Here is a 14,548-nt window from a genome sequence, read left to right on the forward strand (position 1 = left end):
AACAGGCATATTTTTGGAATGGGGAGGGAAGCGGAGTACCCGGAGAAAAGCCGCGCATGCACAGAGAGGATTGAACCAAGTTGTGCCCGTTCCCCTGACTGTGTGGCCTACATGCCAACCACTCTCCACCGTGCGGCCCAAAATGATCTACACTCCAGTCTGGGAGTTTGGATAATGTTTTATATTAATGACAACGATGACGTAGGATGACACTGCACAAGGAGAAGCCAGGCTGTCCTCCACTTCCTGGACGCTAATACCAGAAGGTCTGGGTCAAGCGTGTAAGTGACCCCCCCTCGCCTGTGGGAGGCAGTAATGCTCGATGTATGAGCTGTGTCTCGTCCGCAGGAAATGGCAAAAAGGGTCCAGGAAATAAAGCAGCAAGACGATCCGGTTAAACCTTTATTGTTGTGTTTGTTGTCACTGTAGTACAGATGGTTACATCTTATAGAAAGATAGTGCTAATTAATTATTATTTGCGTCGGGATTAACTCGTCCTCGTATTGCTTTTGAAGCCTTTCGAGTTAGCTTAGCATGCTAGCTGCTAACAAACAGACGCGGAAGTGATCAACATCGCTGACCAGAGACCGAGTGTGAGTGTAAAGTGTCGGGATCGTGTGAAAATGTGTCAGGTCCAAATCCTGAGAGCGTTGGTGAATCAGCGACTAACTGCGGCTGTTGAAGAAATATTTGTAGTGTTGGAAAGAACCATAGCAGAGTACGAGGAGGAACTTTCTAGAACAAAAGAGGAGAACGAGCGACAACGTCAACTACTGGACGCCGTCTTCAGGCCTGGAATGGCGCCACACAGAGCAGGTTGGTAGTGTGGGTGTTAAGGAACTCTGCTCATTTCAAAAGGCTTTCGGCGTCTTTATGTACTCGAGGGGAGAGCTTGTGGTCTGCAGATTAGGATTTTCTTTTCTCGGTTGTCTTCGTAAGCTAACGTCTACTCTTTAAATATTGAATTAAGGAGTAGGAGATGTCGGTGCGAAGGTCTAGAGTGCCCTAACCCTAACCCTAACCCTAACCCTAACCCTTGTGTCTGTGAAATGTAATATATGTATTCACGTTTTCATTTATAAGTCGCTGTGGAGTATAAGTTGCAGGAACAGCCAACCTATGAAAAAAAGTGCGAGTTCTAGTCCGGAAAATGGGCTTAGTATGCGGACTTAAACCAGAGCCATTGCGAGTAGACAAGTTCAAACCACTCAAACAGAAGGACTCAGACTGGAATTCAGGACTTTTCTATTTACCAGCGATCATGTCCAACTTGATCAACATGTTCATTCATTCATTTTCTACTGCTTATACCCAGGAGGGTCACGGGCATGTTGGAGCCTATCCCAGCTGTCTTGGGGCGAGAGGCGGGGTCGCCAGCCCATCACAGGGCACATATAGACAAACACCCACATTCATACCTGTGAACAATTTGGAGTCGCCATGTTTTTGGAATGGAACCCACACACGTACGGGGAGAACATGCATACTGCACACAGAGATGCCTGAGGGTGGAATCGAACTCGGGCCGATTGTGGCCTGCGCACTAACCACTCGAACCTCGTGCAGCCCTTCATCAAAATATATCCACGCAAAAGACACATTTTCACCCGGACTACTCTAAATGAATGAACAATGAATTGTTCTGATGACATCACATACATAGGTCATAGGTCATACATCAGTATGGCTGCAGGTGGAATGTCTGTTAGGGAAGCACTGTACTAAGCTGCTCATACAGTCACGTCACATGACTGACATCACATGACATGCAGTGACGCTAGGAATGGCCACCCAAAGGGGACCCGTTATGGACATTTTCCACCCTTTGTATTGAGTTGCTGGGAATCACCAAAATTACCAGACTATAATAACTAATCTGGCTTACAGGCCTGCCCATATAAGGAAGTCCGCCAACTGTGATGTCACAAAGGAGCAGTTTTACCACACCTTTTGAAAGCGAGCGCTTTAGGCCAACCCAAACTTCTGTCAGGGCTCACTTCTAAATGCGCAAACCTCCTTATCTGACACTTGGGCATGGTTTAACCCCAGAATACAACATCGTAACTCCACTTGTAGGTCAGAAACGTGCAAAAGGCATCATAGGTCCCCTCGAAGAGAGGCTAGTATTTCCATGCTGATGATAATACTGCGTATTCATAAATACAGTGACTTTCTAATGTAATGTCATTCTGCCACGTGTACTGCCAGTGTTCAACGTATTTCAGGAGCACAGTGTGAAGGAAAGGGTTCAAATCCGTACTCGCATGTGTTCTCCCTTTTTAGTTGTTCCACTCGCACAGTCTACGATATTTTCCAGAGCAGCCCATGTTAATTCTGATAAACGAGGCCGCTGGTGAAGACTGACTGTCAGGGTGGTGACTGATCCTCAGAGACATTGTTAGAACATAGGCTGGTACAGGACAATGCCGGACGTGACTCTCTTTGCCTTGTTGTGTCCTGCAGACGCCAATGAAGGACATCTTCCCTCCGACCAGCAGGAGTGGAGCTCCAAGGCGGAGCGGGAGGGGCCACTGCCCCCTGGCAATGAAGAGAAAGCGCCACAGGTCTCCCACATTAAAGAAGAAGAGGAAGAGCACGGCGTCACTCATGAGGAGCTGGAGTTCCCAGCGATCGGTGTCATTGTGAAGAGTGAAGATGATGAAGACGACGGTGAAGGTGAGGAGAAGAGAGAGGCGGAGCCTCCAACAGAAGCTGATGGAGACCACTGTGGAGGATCACCAGCAGACAAGCTCTTAGCTCCACTATCAGATAGTGAGCACACGACGTCACACTCTCCTGACACTGATGATGATGATGATGAAGACTCTACAGCTGATATGACATGTCACCCTGACAACACACGCTTGAAATGCCACCACTGCGACAAGAGCTTTGTTACCAAGGGAAATCTGACACGACACATGAGAAATCACACAGGAGAGAAACCATTCACTTGCACACTTTGTGGCGAAAGATTCCCTCAGAAGGCTCATTTGACAGCACACACACGAACACACACCGGAGAGAAACACAATTTCTGTTCCATCTGTAACACACATTTGTGTGACAGTTCGGCATTGGATCAGCACATGAGAAAACTCCACGGGGAGAAGCCTACGAAGCCTTCGACCTGCTCCGTCTGTGGTATAAGTTTTACACAAAATTCAGATTTGAAAAGACACATGAGGACGCACGCTGGGAAGAAACCTTTTACCTGCTCCGTGTGCGGTATAGGATTGGCTCAGAAGTCACATTTGACAGCACACATGAGAAGACATACCGGGGAGAAACCTTTCACATGCTCATACTGCGGTGTGGGATTTGCTCAAAAGTCGTGTTTGACAAAACATACAAGAAAACACACCGGAGAAAAACCATATTCCTGTTCGGTCTGCAACAGAAGCTTTTGTGACCGAACAACACTGGTAACACACATGAGAAGACACACGGGAGAGAAAGTGTTCGGTTGTGGTGTGTGTGCTGAGAGGTTCTCCTACAAGTACCAGCTGAACAATCACAGGTGTGCTGCTGAGAAGAGCAGCTGTCAGTGAAGCTGAACCACTTGGACGGTCAGATAATATCTCTGTAACAGCGTCGCCATGTATGACTTGTTGTGTGTCTAACACAGTTTGTTGGCGTGCTCCTACCGTTTAAGTGTAATAAAAAACTGCTGTTGTCAGTTTTATTTTATTAAAGAGGCTGAAACGCCGCTCTGTCCGTTAGCCTGCTGTTCGCATTTAGCATCTTGTTTCCTTCCCTTCCTCTGTCAGCCTCTGATTTTAGTTTACGCTGAATGATTGTTATTTGCACTGAGCAAATATTTATGTCCTGCACATCTGAGGGGGTATACAGCAAGGGTGCAATGACACCTCCTCACCTGTAGGAGGCCGTAATGCCAGAATGTATTAGCTGTGTCTTGTCTGCTGGAAACGAAAAAAGGGTCAAGGAAATAAAGCTGCAAGACGATTCGATTAAACGCTTATTGTTACGTTTGTTGTTAATTTAGTACACGTTTATAATTATTCGTGCCGGGATAAACTCGTACCCGCCTCACTTTGTAGCTTCTCGGACTAGCTTAGCATGCTAGCTGCTAACAAAGACACGGAAGTGATCAACATCGCTGACCAGAGACCGAGTGTGAGTGTAAAGTGTCGGGATCGTGTGAAAATGTGTCAGGTCCAAATCCTGAGAGCGTTGGTGAATCAGCGACTAACTGCGGCTGTTGAAGAAATATTTGTAGTGTTGGAAAGAACCATAGCAGAGTACGAGGAGGAACTTTCTAGAACAAAAGAGGAGAACGAGCGACAACGTCAACTACTGGACGCCGTCTTCAGGCCTGGAATGTCGCCACACAGAGCAGGTCGGTAGTGTGGGTGTTAAAGTAACCTGTCTACTCTACTCGTTCCAAATGTTTTCTCCGTGTGCATCCGGTGCCTTCATGTGTTCGATCCAAACAGCCATACGACGGGAAGAGCTATATCGATAATTGTCAATTGTCTTTCATGTTTATATTGACAGACGTGTGCGTGTTTGTGAATTGTTTAACTGTTGTCATTGTTATACGTGAATATTGTAATGTTGTTCAGTGGTTCCCGCAGGACTCCAATGTATCTGTGGCATTGGTTTGGTGATGCCATCTTTCATTTGTATAATTGGCCAATTGGCCATGATGCATAGCGCTGTGCGTGCGTGCGTGCGTGCGTGCGTGTGTGCGTGCGTGTCGAACGGGTCAACCTGAGCTTTTTGGTTTGTTACATAAGAAACGTGAGACAACAGAACATGACGTCATTGACTTATGACTGTTGCTTTCTTCTTGGTGTCTGAGCACCCATGAAGACACAATGAATCCAATCTCCAGGTGTGTAATCTGCACGTGTGTATGTAGCATGGTAGCATGGAGGCACCCCAGCTGCTGTGAGGGACGCTAATGAGATCCTCAGAGATGTTGTCAGTAAATATGCTGGTGCAGGACTACGCCTCATGTGATGGAGCTCAGCTGGACCTTTCTAAAGCACGTGTTTGTCTTCTTGTGCCCGGTAGATGTCAGTGAAGAACATCTTCCCCCTGAGCAGCAGGAGCGGAGATCCAGGGTGGAGCAGGAGGAGCCCCGGCCCCCCCACATTAAAGAGGAAGAGGAGGAGCACAGCATCAGCCAGGAGGGAGAGCATCCGGAAGGACCGGAGGAGTTCCCAGTGATGGGTGTCATTGTGAAGAGTGAAGATGATGAAGACGACGGTGAAGGTGAGGAGAAGAGAGAGGCGGAGCCTCCAAGCAGCAGCTCAAGTCAACACATGACAACAGAAGCTGATGGAGACCACTGTGGAGGATCGCCAGCAGACTTGGCTCCGCTCTCAGACAGTGACGACACGTCACAGTGTGCCGACACTGACGATGAAGACCCCAAAGCTGATAAGACAAGTCAAACTGACAACACACACTGGAAATGTTCTCTTTGTGACAAAACGTTTGGCAAGAAGAGGAACCTGAAAAGACACATAAGGATCCACACAGCGGAGAAACGATTCATGTGCTCCTTCTGCGGTAAAAGATTCTATCACAAGGGACATTTTGAAACCCACATAAGAACGCACACTGGAGAGAAACCTTTTTCTTGCTCAGTTTGTGGCAAAAGTTTCTCTCAGAAGATAACTTTGATAGCGCACATGAGAACGCACACCGGAGAGAAACCCTTCTCCTGCTCAGTGTGCGGTCAGCGATTCACATACAGTACAAACTTGACGGCGCACATAAGAATCCACACCGGGGAGAAACCTTTCAGCTGTTCGGTGTGCGGTATAAGATTTGCACGGAATTTTGATTTGAAAAAGCACTTGACAAAACACAGCGGGTAAAGATTGTAAAGATTGTAAAGATTGTAAAGATTGTAAAGATTGTGAACGGTCACGATCCTTGGCACCTGAAAGACGAGGCACACAGAAAGACGAGGAAGATGGATTGTCTTCCAGGCGTCATAAGGGAACGATGCACACAGTTCGTATTGCTCTTTAGAAGAAATAAGAACGTTCTGGTGAAATGTTGTCTACACGTTGTCTAGCACAGGTTTTAGCCACAAGGTGCTGGTCCCCCCTTTTCCAGAAGGGACATTTGGGTTCAAAACCTGGTGGGTTCTGTCAAGGCTTTTAGAAATGGCCTTTTGTTGCTGCTTAGATAGATGATAGACTTTCTTTATGGTCATTGCACAATAACACAGCAGTGCAACACAGCAGTGCAACACAGCAGTGCAACACAGCAGTGCAACACAGCAGTGCAACACAGCAGCGCAACACAGCAGCGCAACACAGCAGTGCAACACAGCAGCGCAACAGAGCAGTGCAACACAGCAGTGAAATTGCCAACAAAATGTTGTTGCCTGGCTCCCGTATAATAATAATAATAATAAATAATAATAATTATGGCAAAGGAGAAATTGTGAGTCTCAGGAAAACATGAAACTCCTATATGACCGTCGAGAGCAACGCCAGTTCAGTCCAGGAGACCAGGTTTTGGCTCTTATGCCTGTAGTGAGCTCACATTCCAAGCTAAGCATACCGGTCCTTCTACTGTGACGGACCAGGTTTCACATTTGAATTCTTTTATTTCAACACCCGGCTGGAGAAAATCATCCACTGAAAGCTGAACTGAATTCCCGACGAGCTGATGGTTAGCTAACCCTCAGGACCATGTGCGGCCTGTCCGAGCTGTCGGTCCTGTGTCCTTGCAGGAGGGTGACGTTTAGCCAGAGCTGGTAACAGTTGGTTGTGTGGTCGCTCCCTGAGTTGGAGAAGCTCTTGTCTCATTTGCCAGAGAAGAAACGCAATGATTGGCTGATTTGGTGCAGCACCTGGGCGGACGTTCCACCCCCAGCAGCTCTCTCCTCTCCTGGACTTCACGCTGCACCATGCTGCTTTTTGTTTGGCTGTTTGTTTACATTTGTTACAATAAATCATCTAAAAACCTCCACAGTCCCTGCCACAACCCATGAGCCAGGTTGTGGCAACCATACAATTGGACAGTAGTCACAAGACTGCATGAACACAAAGCTTTCAAAGGATTGGGGTCTCTGGAGCCATCTAGCGGTAACACCAAGTCATTGCACTTGGATCACCCATGGATGCGTGACCACGTGATCAAGACCTTAATAGGCAATTAAACTTATTGGCACATGTTATGAAAACGTACATGAAAGTAATTTACTGAGCGTTCTACAACACACACAGTGGTGGAAATCTAGATGGAACTGTTGAACATTGCTTAACAGGAAATGATATCACAAACAGTGTCGCCAAAATAAGAGCACTGGAAACTACACAAAACCTGAGCAGAACTTGGCCAGAATAAAGACAGATCTCGCAAATAATAGAAAGGGTATTTAAGGTGGCCAATGGCAAGTTGCATCTTCCCTGAAGAGTAGCACCATGGTAGCCACATGACCCGAGAGCAAAGGCTGTTCAACATCATGGTCTAGGGGAAGGATACAAAAGCTAGCTCCGAGATTTCAGCTGTCAGGTTCCACTCTGAGGAACATAGTGAGGAAATGGAAGAGCACAGGCACAGTTCTAGTTAAGGCCCGGAGTGGCAGGCCAAGAAACATCTCAGATAAGCAGAGGCCAAGGATGGTGAGAAGACTCAAAGTCAACCCCGAGACCAGCTCCAAAGACCTCCAACATGATCTTGGTTCAGATGGTGTCACTGTGTATCCTTCAGCTACTCAGCTATTCTGGGAGACTCATGCGGAAGAAGCCTTTTCTGATCACACGCCACAAAGGGAGTCACTTGAGATATGCTAAAGCACATTTGGACAAGCCAGCTTCATTTTGGAATAAGGTCCCGTGGACGGATGAAAGTCAAATGGAGTTATTGGGACATAGCAAGGGGGGGGGGTGGTGCATGGCGGATGAAGAACGCAGCATTCCAAGGCAAACACTTGCTACCCACAGTAACATTTGGTGGTGGTTCCATCATCTGTGGTGGGATTTAAAGTGGGCGGTCCATGCTGGGAAACCATCAAACCTGACTCAACTGGAGATGTTCTGGAAAGAGGAATGGTCCAAAATCCCTTCAACCAGAATCCAGACCTTCATTGGAAGCTATAGGAAGCATTTATTTCTGTAAATCCTATAAACTTGATTTGACCTCTCATCTATGACTGTGTTGGTCTGCTATAAGATGGACAACCCAGCAGCAGAGCCGCTACCTCCTTCTTCTTCTCTTCTGAAAGGAGGAGCACTGCCACAGTCCTTCAAATGAGCTCCAGCAGGCCACAAATGTGGGTTGTCTGCTCAGACAGTCAGAAACAGACTCCATGAGGGGGGTATGAGGGCCCGACGTCCACAGGTGGGAACGCCGACATTGGCAAGTTGGCCACTGGCGCCCTGTGATCTGACAGATGAAAACAGGTTGGCACTGAGCACGTGACAGGCCTGACGGAGTCTGGAGACGCTGTGGAGAACGTTCTTCTGCCTGCAACATCCTCCAGCACGACCGCTTGGCAGTGGGTCAGTCATGGTGTTGGTGGCATTTCTTTGGAGGGCTGCACCCCCCCCCCCCATGAGCTCACCAGAAGTAGTCTGACTGCCATTAGGTACCAAGATGAGATCCTCAGACCCCTTGTGAGACCATATGCTGGTGCGCTTGGCCCTGGGTTCCTCCTAATGCCGGACAATGCTAGACCTCATGTGGCTGGAGTGCGTCAGCAGTTCCTGCAACACGAAGGCATGGATGTTATGGACTGGCCCGCCCGTTCCCCAGACCTGAATCCAATGGATCACATCTGGGACATCATGTCTCGCTCCGTCCACCAACGCCAGGTTGGACCACAGACTGTTCAGGAGTTGGTGGAGGCTTTAGTCCAGGTCTGGGAGGAGATCCCGTAGGAGAACGCCGCCGCCGCCGCCGCCGCCGCCGCCTCATCAGGAGCATGCCTCGGCTCTGTAGGGAGGTCATACAGGCATGCGGAGGCCACACCCACTACTGAGCCTCATTTTGACTTGTTTAAAAGATCAAAGTTGGATCAGCCTGTAGTGGGTTCTTCCACGTTCATTTGGAGTTTAACTCCAAGTCCATTCCTCCACGGGTTGATACGTTTGACTTTCATTGATCATTTTTGGGTGGTTTTATTGTCAGCACATCCAATCATGGAAAGAACATTCATTCATTCATTTTCTACCGCTTATCTTCACAAGGGTTGGCGGGGTGCTGGAGCCTATCCCAGCTGGAAAGAACACAGACGACGATCTCATCCAAATATTTCATTCACTCAGATCTACAACGTGTTACTTTGGTGTTCCCTTTATTTCTGCAGCAGTTTTACCTGGGATGGCTGATCCCAACAAGCAGTCCTTCAGAAAGGAACGTCTGGACCAAGACCAGGGGTCTACTGGCTCACCGAGCCGTCCTCTTCTGGGTGGGACACTGTTCGGTCTGAGTGAAACCAGTGAGTTGTTTTACTGCATTGAAATGGTCGACGCGCATGAAGAAGACGGTGTACGAAGACGTCACACGAGATGGCGTGACAAAGTCCAAGCGACAGGGTAAGGTAAGATAAGATAAGATAAGATAAGATAAGATATATTTATTTGCTGCTGCTCTCCCCAGCACACGTGTGATTGCTGACCTGGTACCTGTAAGAGAATCTTCCATCACACGCGCTGCAGCTGAACACTTTCTCTCCCGTGTGTCGTCTTGTGTGCGCCATCAAATTTGTGTTTCGAGTAAATCGTTTGCCACAGACTGAGCAGGGAAATGGTTTCTCGCCGGTGTGCCCTCGAATGTGTGTTTTCAAACTTTGCCTTTGAGAAAATCTTTGAGCACACACGTGGCAACAAAACGGTTTCTCCCCCGTGTGTCTCCTCATGTGTCGCACCAATGCCGACCTCTGGCGGAACGCTTTGCTGCAGATGGAGCAGGGAAAAGGTTTCTGTCCAGCGTGTGTTTTCATGTGACTTGCTAATTGCGTTTTGAATGCTAAACCTTTCCCGCAAACTGAGCAGATGAAAGGTTTCTCACCCGTGTGTATTCTTGTGTGCTTAATCAGTGCCGAACTTTCATGAAAACCTTTGCTGCAGATGGAGCAGGAATATGGTTTTTCTCCAGTGTGCGTTCTGACGTGTCTTTTCAGGTAATCCTGGCGGGAGAATCTTTTGTTACACACTGAGCAAGCAAAAGGTTTTTCTCCGGTGTGACTTCTCATGTGTCTTATCAAAAACGCCTTGGCCGTAAAGTTCTTGTCGCAGTGGTGGCATTTCAAGCGTGTGTTGTCAGGGTGACATGTCATATCAGCTGTAGAGTCTTCATCATCATCATCATCAGTGTCAGGAGAGTGTGACGTCGTGTGCTCACTATCTGATAGTGGAGCTAAGAGCTTGTCTGCTGGTGATCCTCCACAGTGGTCTCCATCAGCTTCTGTTGGAGGCTCCGCCTCTCTCTTCTCCTCACCTTCCTCCTCATCATCTTCACTCTTCACAATGACACCCATCGCTGGGAACTCCTCCGGTCCTTCCGGATGCTCTCCCTCCTGGCTGATGCTGTGCTCCTCCTCTTCCTCTTTAATGTGGGGGAACCGGGATTCCTCCTCTTCCTCTTTAATGTGGGGGGGCAGGGGCTCCTTATCTTCCTCTTTAATGTGGGGGGGATGGGGCTCCTCCTCTTCCTCTTTAATGTGGGTGGGCAGGGGCTCCTTATCTTCCTCTTTATCGTGGGGGGGATGGGGCTCCTCCTGCTCCACACCAGAGCTCCAGTCCAGATCTTCTTCACCAACATCTGTGGGACACAAGAAGACAAACACGTGCTTTACAGAAAGGTAAATAGGGTTAGACAAAAGACTCCATATCATCTCCATATGATCAATTGTGTAGAATTGACGGGAGACGAGTGCCGACAGTTGAAGGAAAGCCGATGGCCTGATGTTCTGATGAGTGCTGACCACCTTTGTCACTGTCACTTTGTCAAGGATGAGGATGAATCAGCAAAAGTTGTTTGTTGAAGATGTTTCAGCGTGGAGGCTCCCTATGTCGGTTCCTGCCGGACAGTCCCTTGCAGGCTGCGGCTTCTTTCAAGAGTCTTCAAACCGGAAGCGGTCCTCCGCGCCATCATTATCAAACGAAGCGCTGACTCCACGTTGCAGCGTGCTCGGTCTCTCTAGTGTGGGGTCATTGAACTCCTCACCGCATAAACGACATCTCGGGATTTCTTCCTGGGGGTGAGCCAGCTTTCGCCTGAGGGGGCTGGTGGGCTTGGACTGCAATCCACCGTCCAGACCCCCTCTAGACTAAAGACGAACGATGAGGGCGAACAAGCGCTCGTTGTGCAGGCTCACCAGAGCGATCACAAACAGAAACACCAAACGATGTCTATATGATGTTTAGGATCAAGAGTACAGTTACTAAACAGAAAGTAAACAAACCTGCTCTGTGCAACACAACTTCCTGCTTCCTGAAGACGGCGTCCAGTAGTTGACGTTGTCGCTCCTTCTCCTCTTTTGTTCTAGAAAGTTCCTCCTCGTACTCTGCTATGGTTCTTTCGCACATTTCACACAATCCCAACACTTTAATCTCAAGACTTGACGCTCACTGGACCTGGATCTCTGCCTGGCAATGTGTTGACGCCTTCCGCGTCTCTTTGTTAGCAGCTAGCAAGCTAAGCTAGCCCGAGAAGCGCCCAGGCGCGTTCATGCTAATGTTTACGGATACGAAGACTTATAAACGGTGTTATTCTGTTACACCACCCACGTGTGTACGCGTGGATTAAGAACAGCTGATAACGACTGCAGGGGCGTCCTCTCCATCAAAGGCCATTTTGTTTCCCCGTCCTATTAGCGTCGATGGCTACCGTGCACGACTGTACAGTACTGCCATCTATCGGTGGCTTTTGGCTACCACATGATACGTCGAACGGTGCAGTATGACGGATGCCGCGGCTACTGATCATTAGAATTCCACGTAAACACGCGTGTGAGAAATGATGACATCAGCATAATTACAAGTCTGCAAAATAAAGTCAATCGTGCAAAACACTACAATCGCCGTTGAAAATCTTCTTCTATCCAACAATTTATTCCTTCGGTGGGAATCGACTCTTCTGATTCACTTCAAGTATCGACTCTCAGAGTCGGCTCATCTGCGCATGACACGTCAGGAGTGTAAGGCCGAGTGTGCTAGCCGCAATGGCAGTACATTGAAGAATAATTGAGCTAAAATGTGGCTAATGTGTCAGTGTTATTGTTTGTTATAGATTATGTACATTTAGGTCATACACAATAGGATACAAGCGTCTCACTGCGCGAGAAGCTTCTCATGCCAGCTTAGCTTGCTAGATGCTAACAAAGAGACGCGGAAGTGGACACGTCAGGAAACGGGATCGGCTGTGGGTGAAAAGTGTCGGGATCGTGTGAAAATGTGTCAGGTCCAAATCCTGAGAGCGTTGGTGAATCAGCGACTAACTGCGGCTGTTGAAGAAATATTTGTAGTGTTGGAAAGAACCATAGCAGAGTACGAGGAGGAACTTTCTAGAACAAAAGAGGAGAACGAGCGACAACGTCAACTACTGGACGCCGTCTTCAGGAAGCCTCAAGAAGAACCACACGGAGCAGGTTGTATTTGATCTTTGGTCATCTTGGTCGAATACCGTCCATTGTCCATTCCTGTGGAGTCCATGAGGACTTCTCCATATGAACGTCTGGCATGGTTAGGCACTGCGATGGGGAACTTCTCTCCCAGTTGGGGTGGAAGGATAAATGCCACTGTGCGTATGTGGTGTCCAAAGTGTGCCACCAACATAAGACAGACAACGAAAAAGATCCAGCTTTAAATTTGATGAGGATAAAGTCCAACTCTCAAGAGAAAAGGTTTTGTAAGAAGAAAAAAAAGCTGTCATTTTATGAGAATGAACTGCTAATCAAGAAACACTTCTTTTACCAGCGTTGGAAAACTCAAGGATGAACTGGAAGTAAAGTTCATCTCATTTTGGGAAGAATGAGGTTGCTCTGTTGGACTTGATCGCTAATCTGTGCCTTCTGGTGTCTGCAGATGACCGTGAAGAAGGTCTTCCTGAGCAGCAGGAGTTGAGCGCCAGGGTGGAGCTGGAGGAGCCACAGCCCCCCTGCATTAAAGAGGAGAAGGAGGAGTTCCCAGTGATGGGTGTCATTGTGAAGGGTGAAGATGATGAAGACGACGGTGAAGGTGAGGAGAAGAGAGAGGCGGAGCCTCCAACAGAAGCTGATGGAGACCACTGTGGAGGATCACCAGCAGACAAGCTCTTAGCTCCACTATCAGATAGTGAGCACACTGATGATGATGATGATGAAGACTCTACAGCTGATATGACATGTCACCCTGACAACACACGCTTGAAATGCCACCACTGCGACAAGAGCTTTGGCAGGAAGAGAAATCTGAAAAGACACATGAGCATCCACACAGCAGAGAAACCGTTTGAGTGTGCGGCTTGCAGCAAAAGATTCCCCACGAAGGAACGTCTGACAGACCACACGAGAACTCACGACAAACGATTCCTATGCACGGTGTGCGGCAAAGCTTTTTCTGGGGGTCACCATTTGAAAAGCCACACACGGACACACACGGGGGAAAGACCGTTTGCCTGCTCCGTGTGCGGCCAAAGATTCTCTCAGAAGTGCAGTTTGGACAAGCACGCTGTCATGCACACCGGAGAGAAAGCCTTCAGTTGTACGTTCTGCGGTCAGAAGTTCTGGCAGAAAGGCACGTTGACAAGACACACGAGAATCCACACCGGAGAGAAACCATTTTCCTGTTCAGTCTGCCATGCGGCTTTTAGTCATCGCTCGGCATTAATCAAACACATGATGACACACATTGGGCAGCCGTAGGTAGACATGCTCATCATGTACCAGCTGCTCTTCATTCGAGGAGCTTTTTAAAGCGATGATTAAAATAAGCTTGGTGTCACTACATCGATGTGATGGACTTGATCAATATTATTGCATGGCTGTCCCCTGGATCCACTCCTGGTAATGTTGTCAATAAAACAAGACGAACACTGGCTGCCTTGTTTTGTGCCATCTATCTGCCTTAAAAGTGGATCAACCTCCCAACGTACAAATCAAGGTAGGTCGTACCTCGTACAAGTCGTACAAGTCGTACAAGTCGTACCTCGTACAAGTCATACAAGTCGTACCTCGTACAAGTCGTACAAGTCGTACAAGTCGTACAAGTCGTACAAGTCGTACAAGTCGTACAAGTCGTACAAGTCGTACAAGTCGTACAAGTCGTACCTCGTACAAGTCGTACCTCGTACAAGTCGTACCTCGTACAAGTCGTACAAGTCGTACAAGTCGTACAAGTCGTACAAGTCGTACAACGTACAAATAGTGTATGCCGCAGAAAAGCCACTCTTTGCCAGGATGCCACTCCGCCGTCCGGTTTATCCCAGCTATCATGTCCAGAAACCGAAGCAGAACACCCTTCCATCACCCCCCAAACACGAAGCATATCAGAGCAAAGTGGATCGGCCTCACTTACGACGGAAACAAAAGTCTTTTGGTCTGCACCGACACTTGACGTCTGACTGCTGAGTC

General features: G+C 48.1%; 3 protein-coding genes across 3 annotated transcripts; 2 read left to right on the forward strand and 1 right to left on the reverse strand.

Annotated features, from left to right (window-relative positions):
- Positions 1–353: 353 nt before the first annotated feature.
- LOC131139720 (uncharacterized) lies at positions 354–3,880 on the forward strand. Its single transcript, XM_058089584.2, has 2 exons — positions 354–816; positions 2,464–3,880. Exons 1-2 carry the CDS (start codon positions 624–626, stop codon positions 3,549–3,551), a joined length of 1,281 nt encoding a protein of 426 aa, XP_057945567.2. The 5' UTR covers positions 354–623; the 3' UTR covers positions 3,552–3,880.
- A 69-nt stretch (positions 3,881–3,949) lies between these two features.
- LOC131139743 (uncharacterized) lies at positions 3,950–14,013 on the forward strand. The gene is made up of 9 exons (XM_078795823.1): positions 3,950–4,360; positions 5,041–5,848; positions 6,722–6,725; positions 8,697–8,852; positions 9,302–9,403; positions 9,476–9,535; positions 10,670–10,798; positions 12,244–12,586; positions 13,023–14,013. The coding sequence occupies exons 1-9, from the start codon at positions 4,081–4,083 to the stop codon at positions 13,838–13,840; spliced, it is 2,700 nt and encodes an 899-aa protein (XP_078651949.1). The 5' UTR covers positions 3,950–4,080; the 3' UTR covers positions 13,841–14,013.
- Positions 6,383–11,820, reverse strand: LOC131139724 (uncharacterized). Its single transcript, XM_058089592.2, has 2 exons — positions 11,402–11,820; positions 6,383–10,758 (listed from the first exon to the last, which is right to left on the reverse strand). Exons 1-2 carry the CDS (start codon positions 11,523–11,525, stop codon positions 9,572–9,574), a joined length of 1,311 nt encoding a protein of 436 aa, XP_057945575.2. The 5' UTR covers positions 11,526–11,820; the 3' UTR covers positions 6,383–9,571.
- Positions 14,014–14,548: the final 535 nt, after the last annotated feature.

Source organism: Doryrhamphus excisus, linkage group LG13 (genome assembly GCF_037039965.1).
Source record: "Doryrhamphus excisus strain RoL-2023G ecotype Guam linkage group LG13, RoL_Dexc_Guam_v1.1, whole genome shotgun sequence".
Classification (NCBI taxonomy): domain Eukaryota; kingdom Metazoa; phylum Chordata; class Actinopteri; order Syngnathiformes; family Syngnathidae; genus Doryrhamphus; species Doryrhamphus excisus.

What these genes read in the sequence shown, in the direction of transcription:
- LOC131139724 (XM_058089592.2), bottom strand. Translation starts at nt 11,525, where the DNA reads ATGTGCGAAAGAACCATAGCAGAGTACGAGGAGGAACTTTCTAGAACA. An exon ending in AGTTGTGTTGCACAGAGCAG is followed by an intron (nt 10,759 to 11,401) that starts GTTTGTTTACTT and finishes TGTGTCCCACAG; the next exon opens with ATGTTGGTGAAGAAGATCTG.
- LOC131139743 (XM_078795823.1), top strand. Translation starts at nt 4,081, where the DNA reads ATGCTAGCTGCTAACAAAGACACGGAAGTGATCAACATCGCTGACCAG. An exon ending in ACCGAGCCGTCCTCTTCTGG is followed by an intron (nt 9,404 to 9,475) that starts GTGGGACACTGT and finishes ACGCGCATGAAG; the next exon opens with AAGACGGTGTACGAAGACGT. An exon ending in AGTCCAAGCGACAGGGTAAG is followed by an intron (nt 9,536 to 10,669) that starts GTAAGATAAGAT and finishes GTGGGTGGGCAG; the next exon opens with GGGCTCCTTATCTTCCTCTT.
- LOC131139720 (XM_058089584.2), top strand. Translation starts at nt 624, where the DNA reads ATGTGTCAGGTCCAAATCCTGAGAGCGTTGGTGAATCAGCGACTAACT. An exon ending in AATGGCGCCACACAGAGCAG is followed by an intron (nt 817 to 2,463) that starts GTTGGTAGTGTG and finishes TGTGTCCTGCAG; the next exon opens with ACGCCAATGAAGGACATCTT.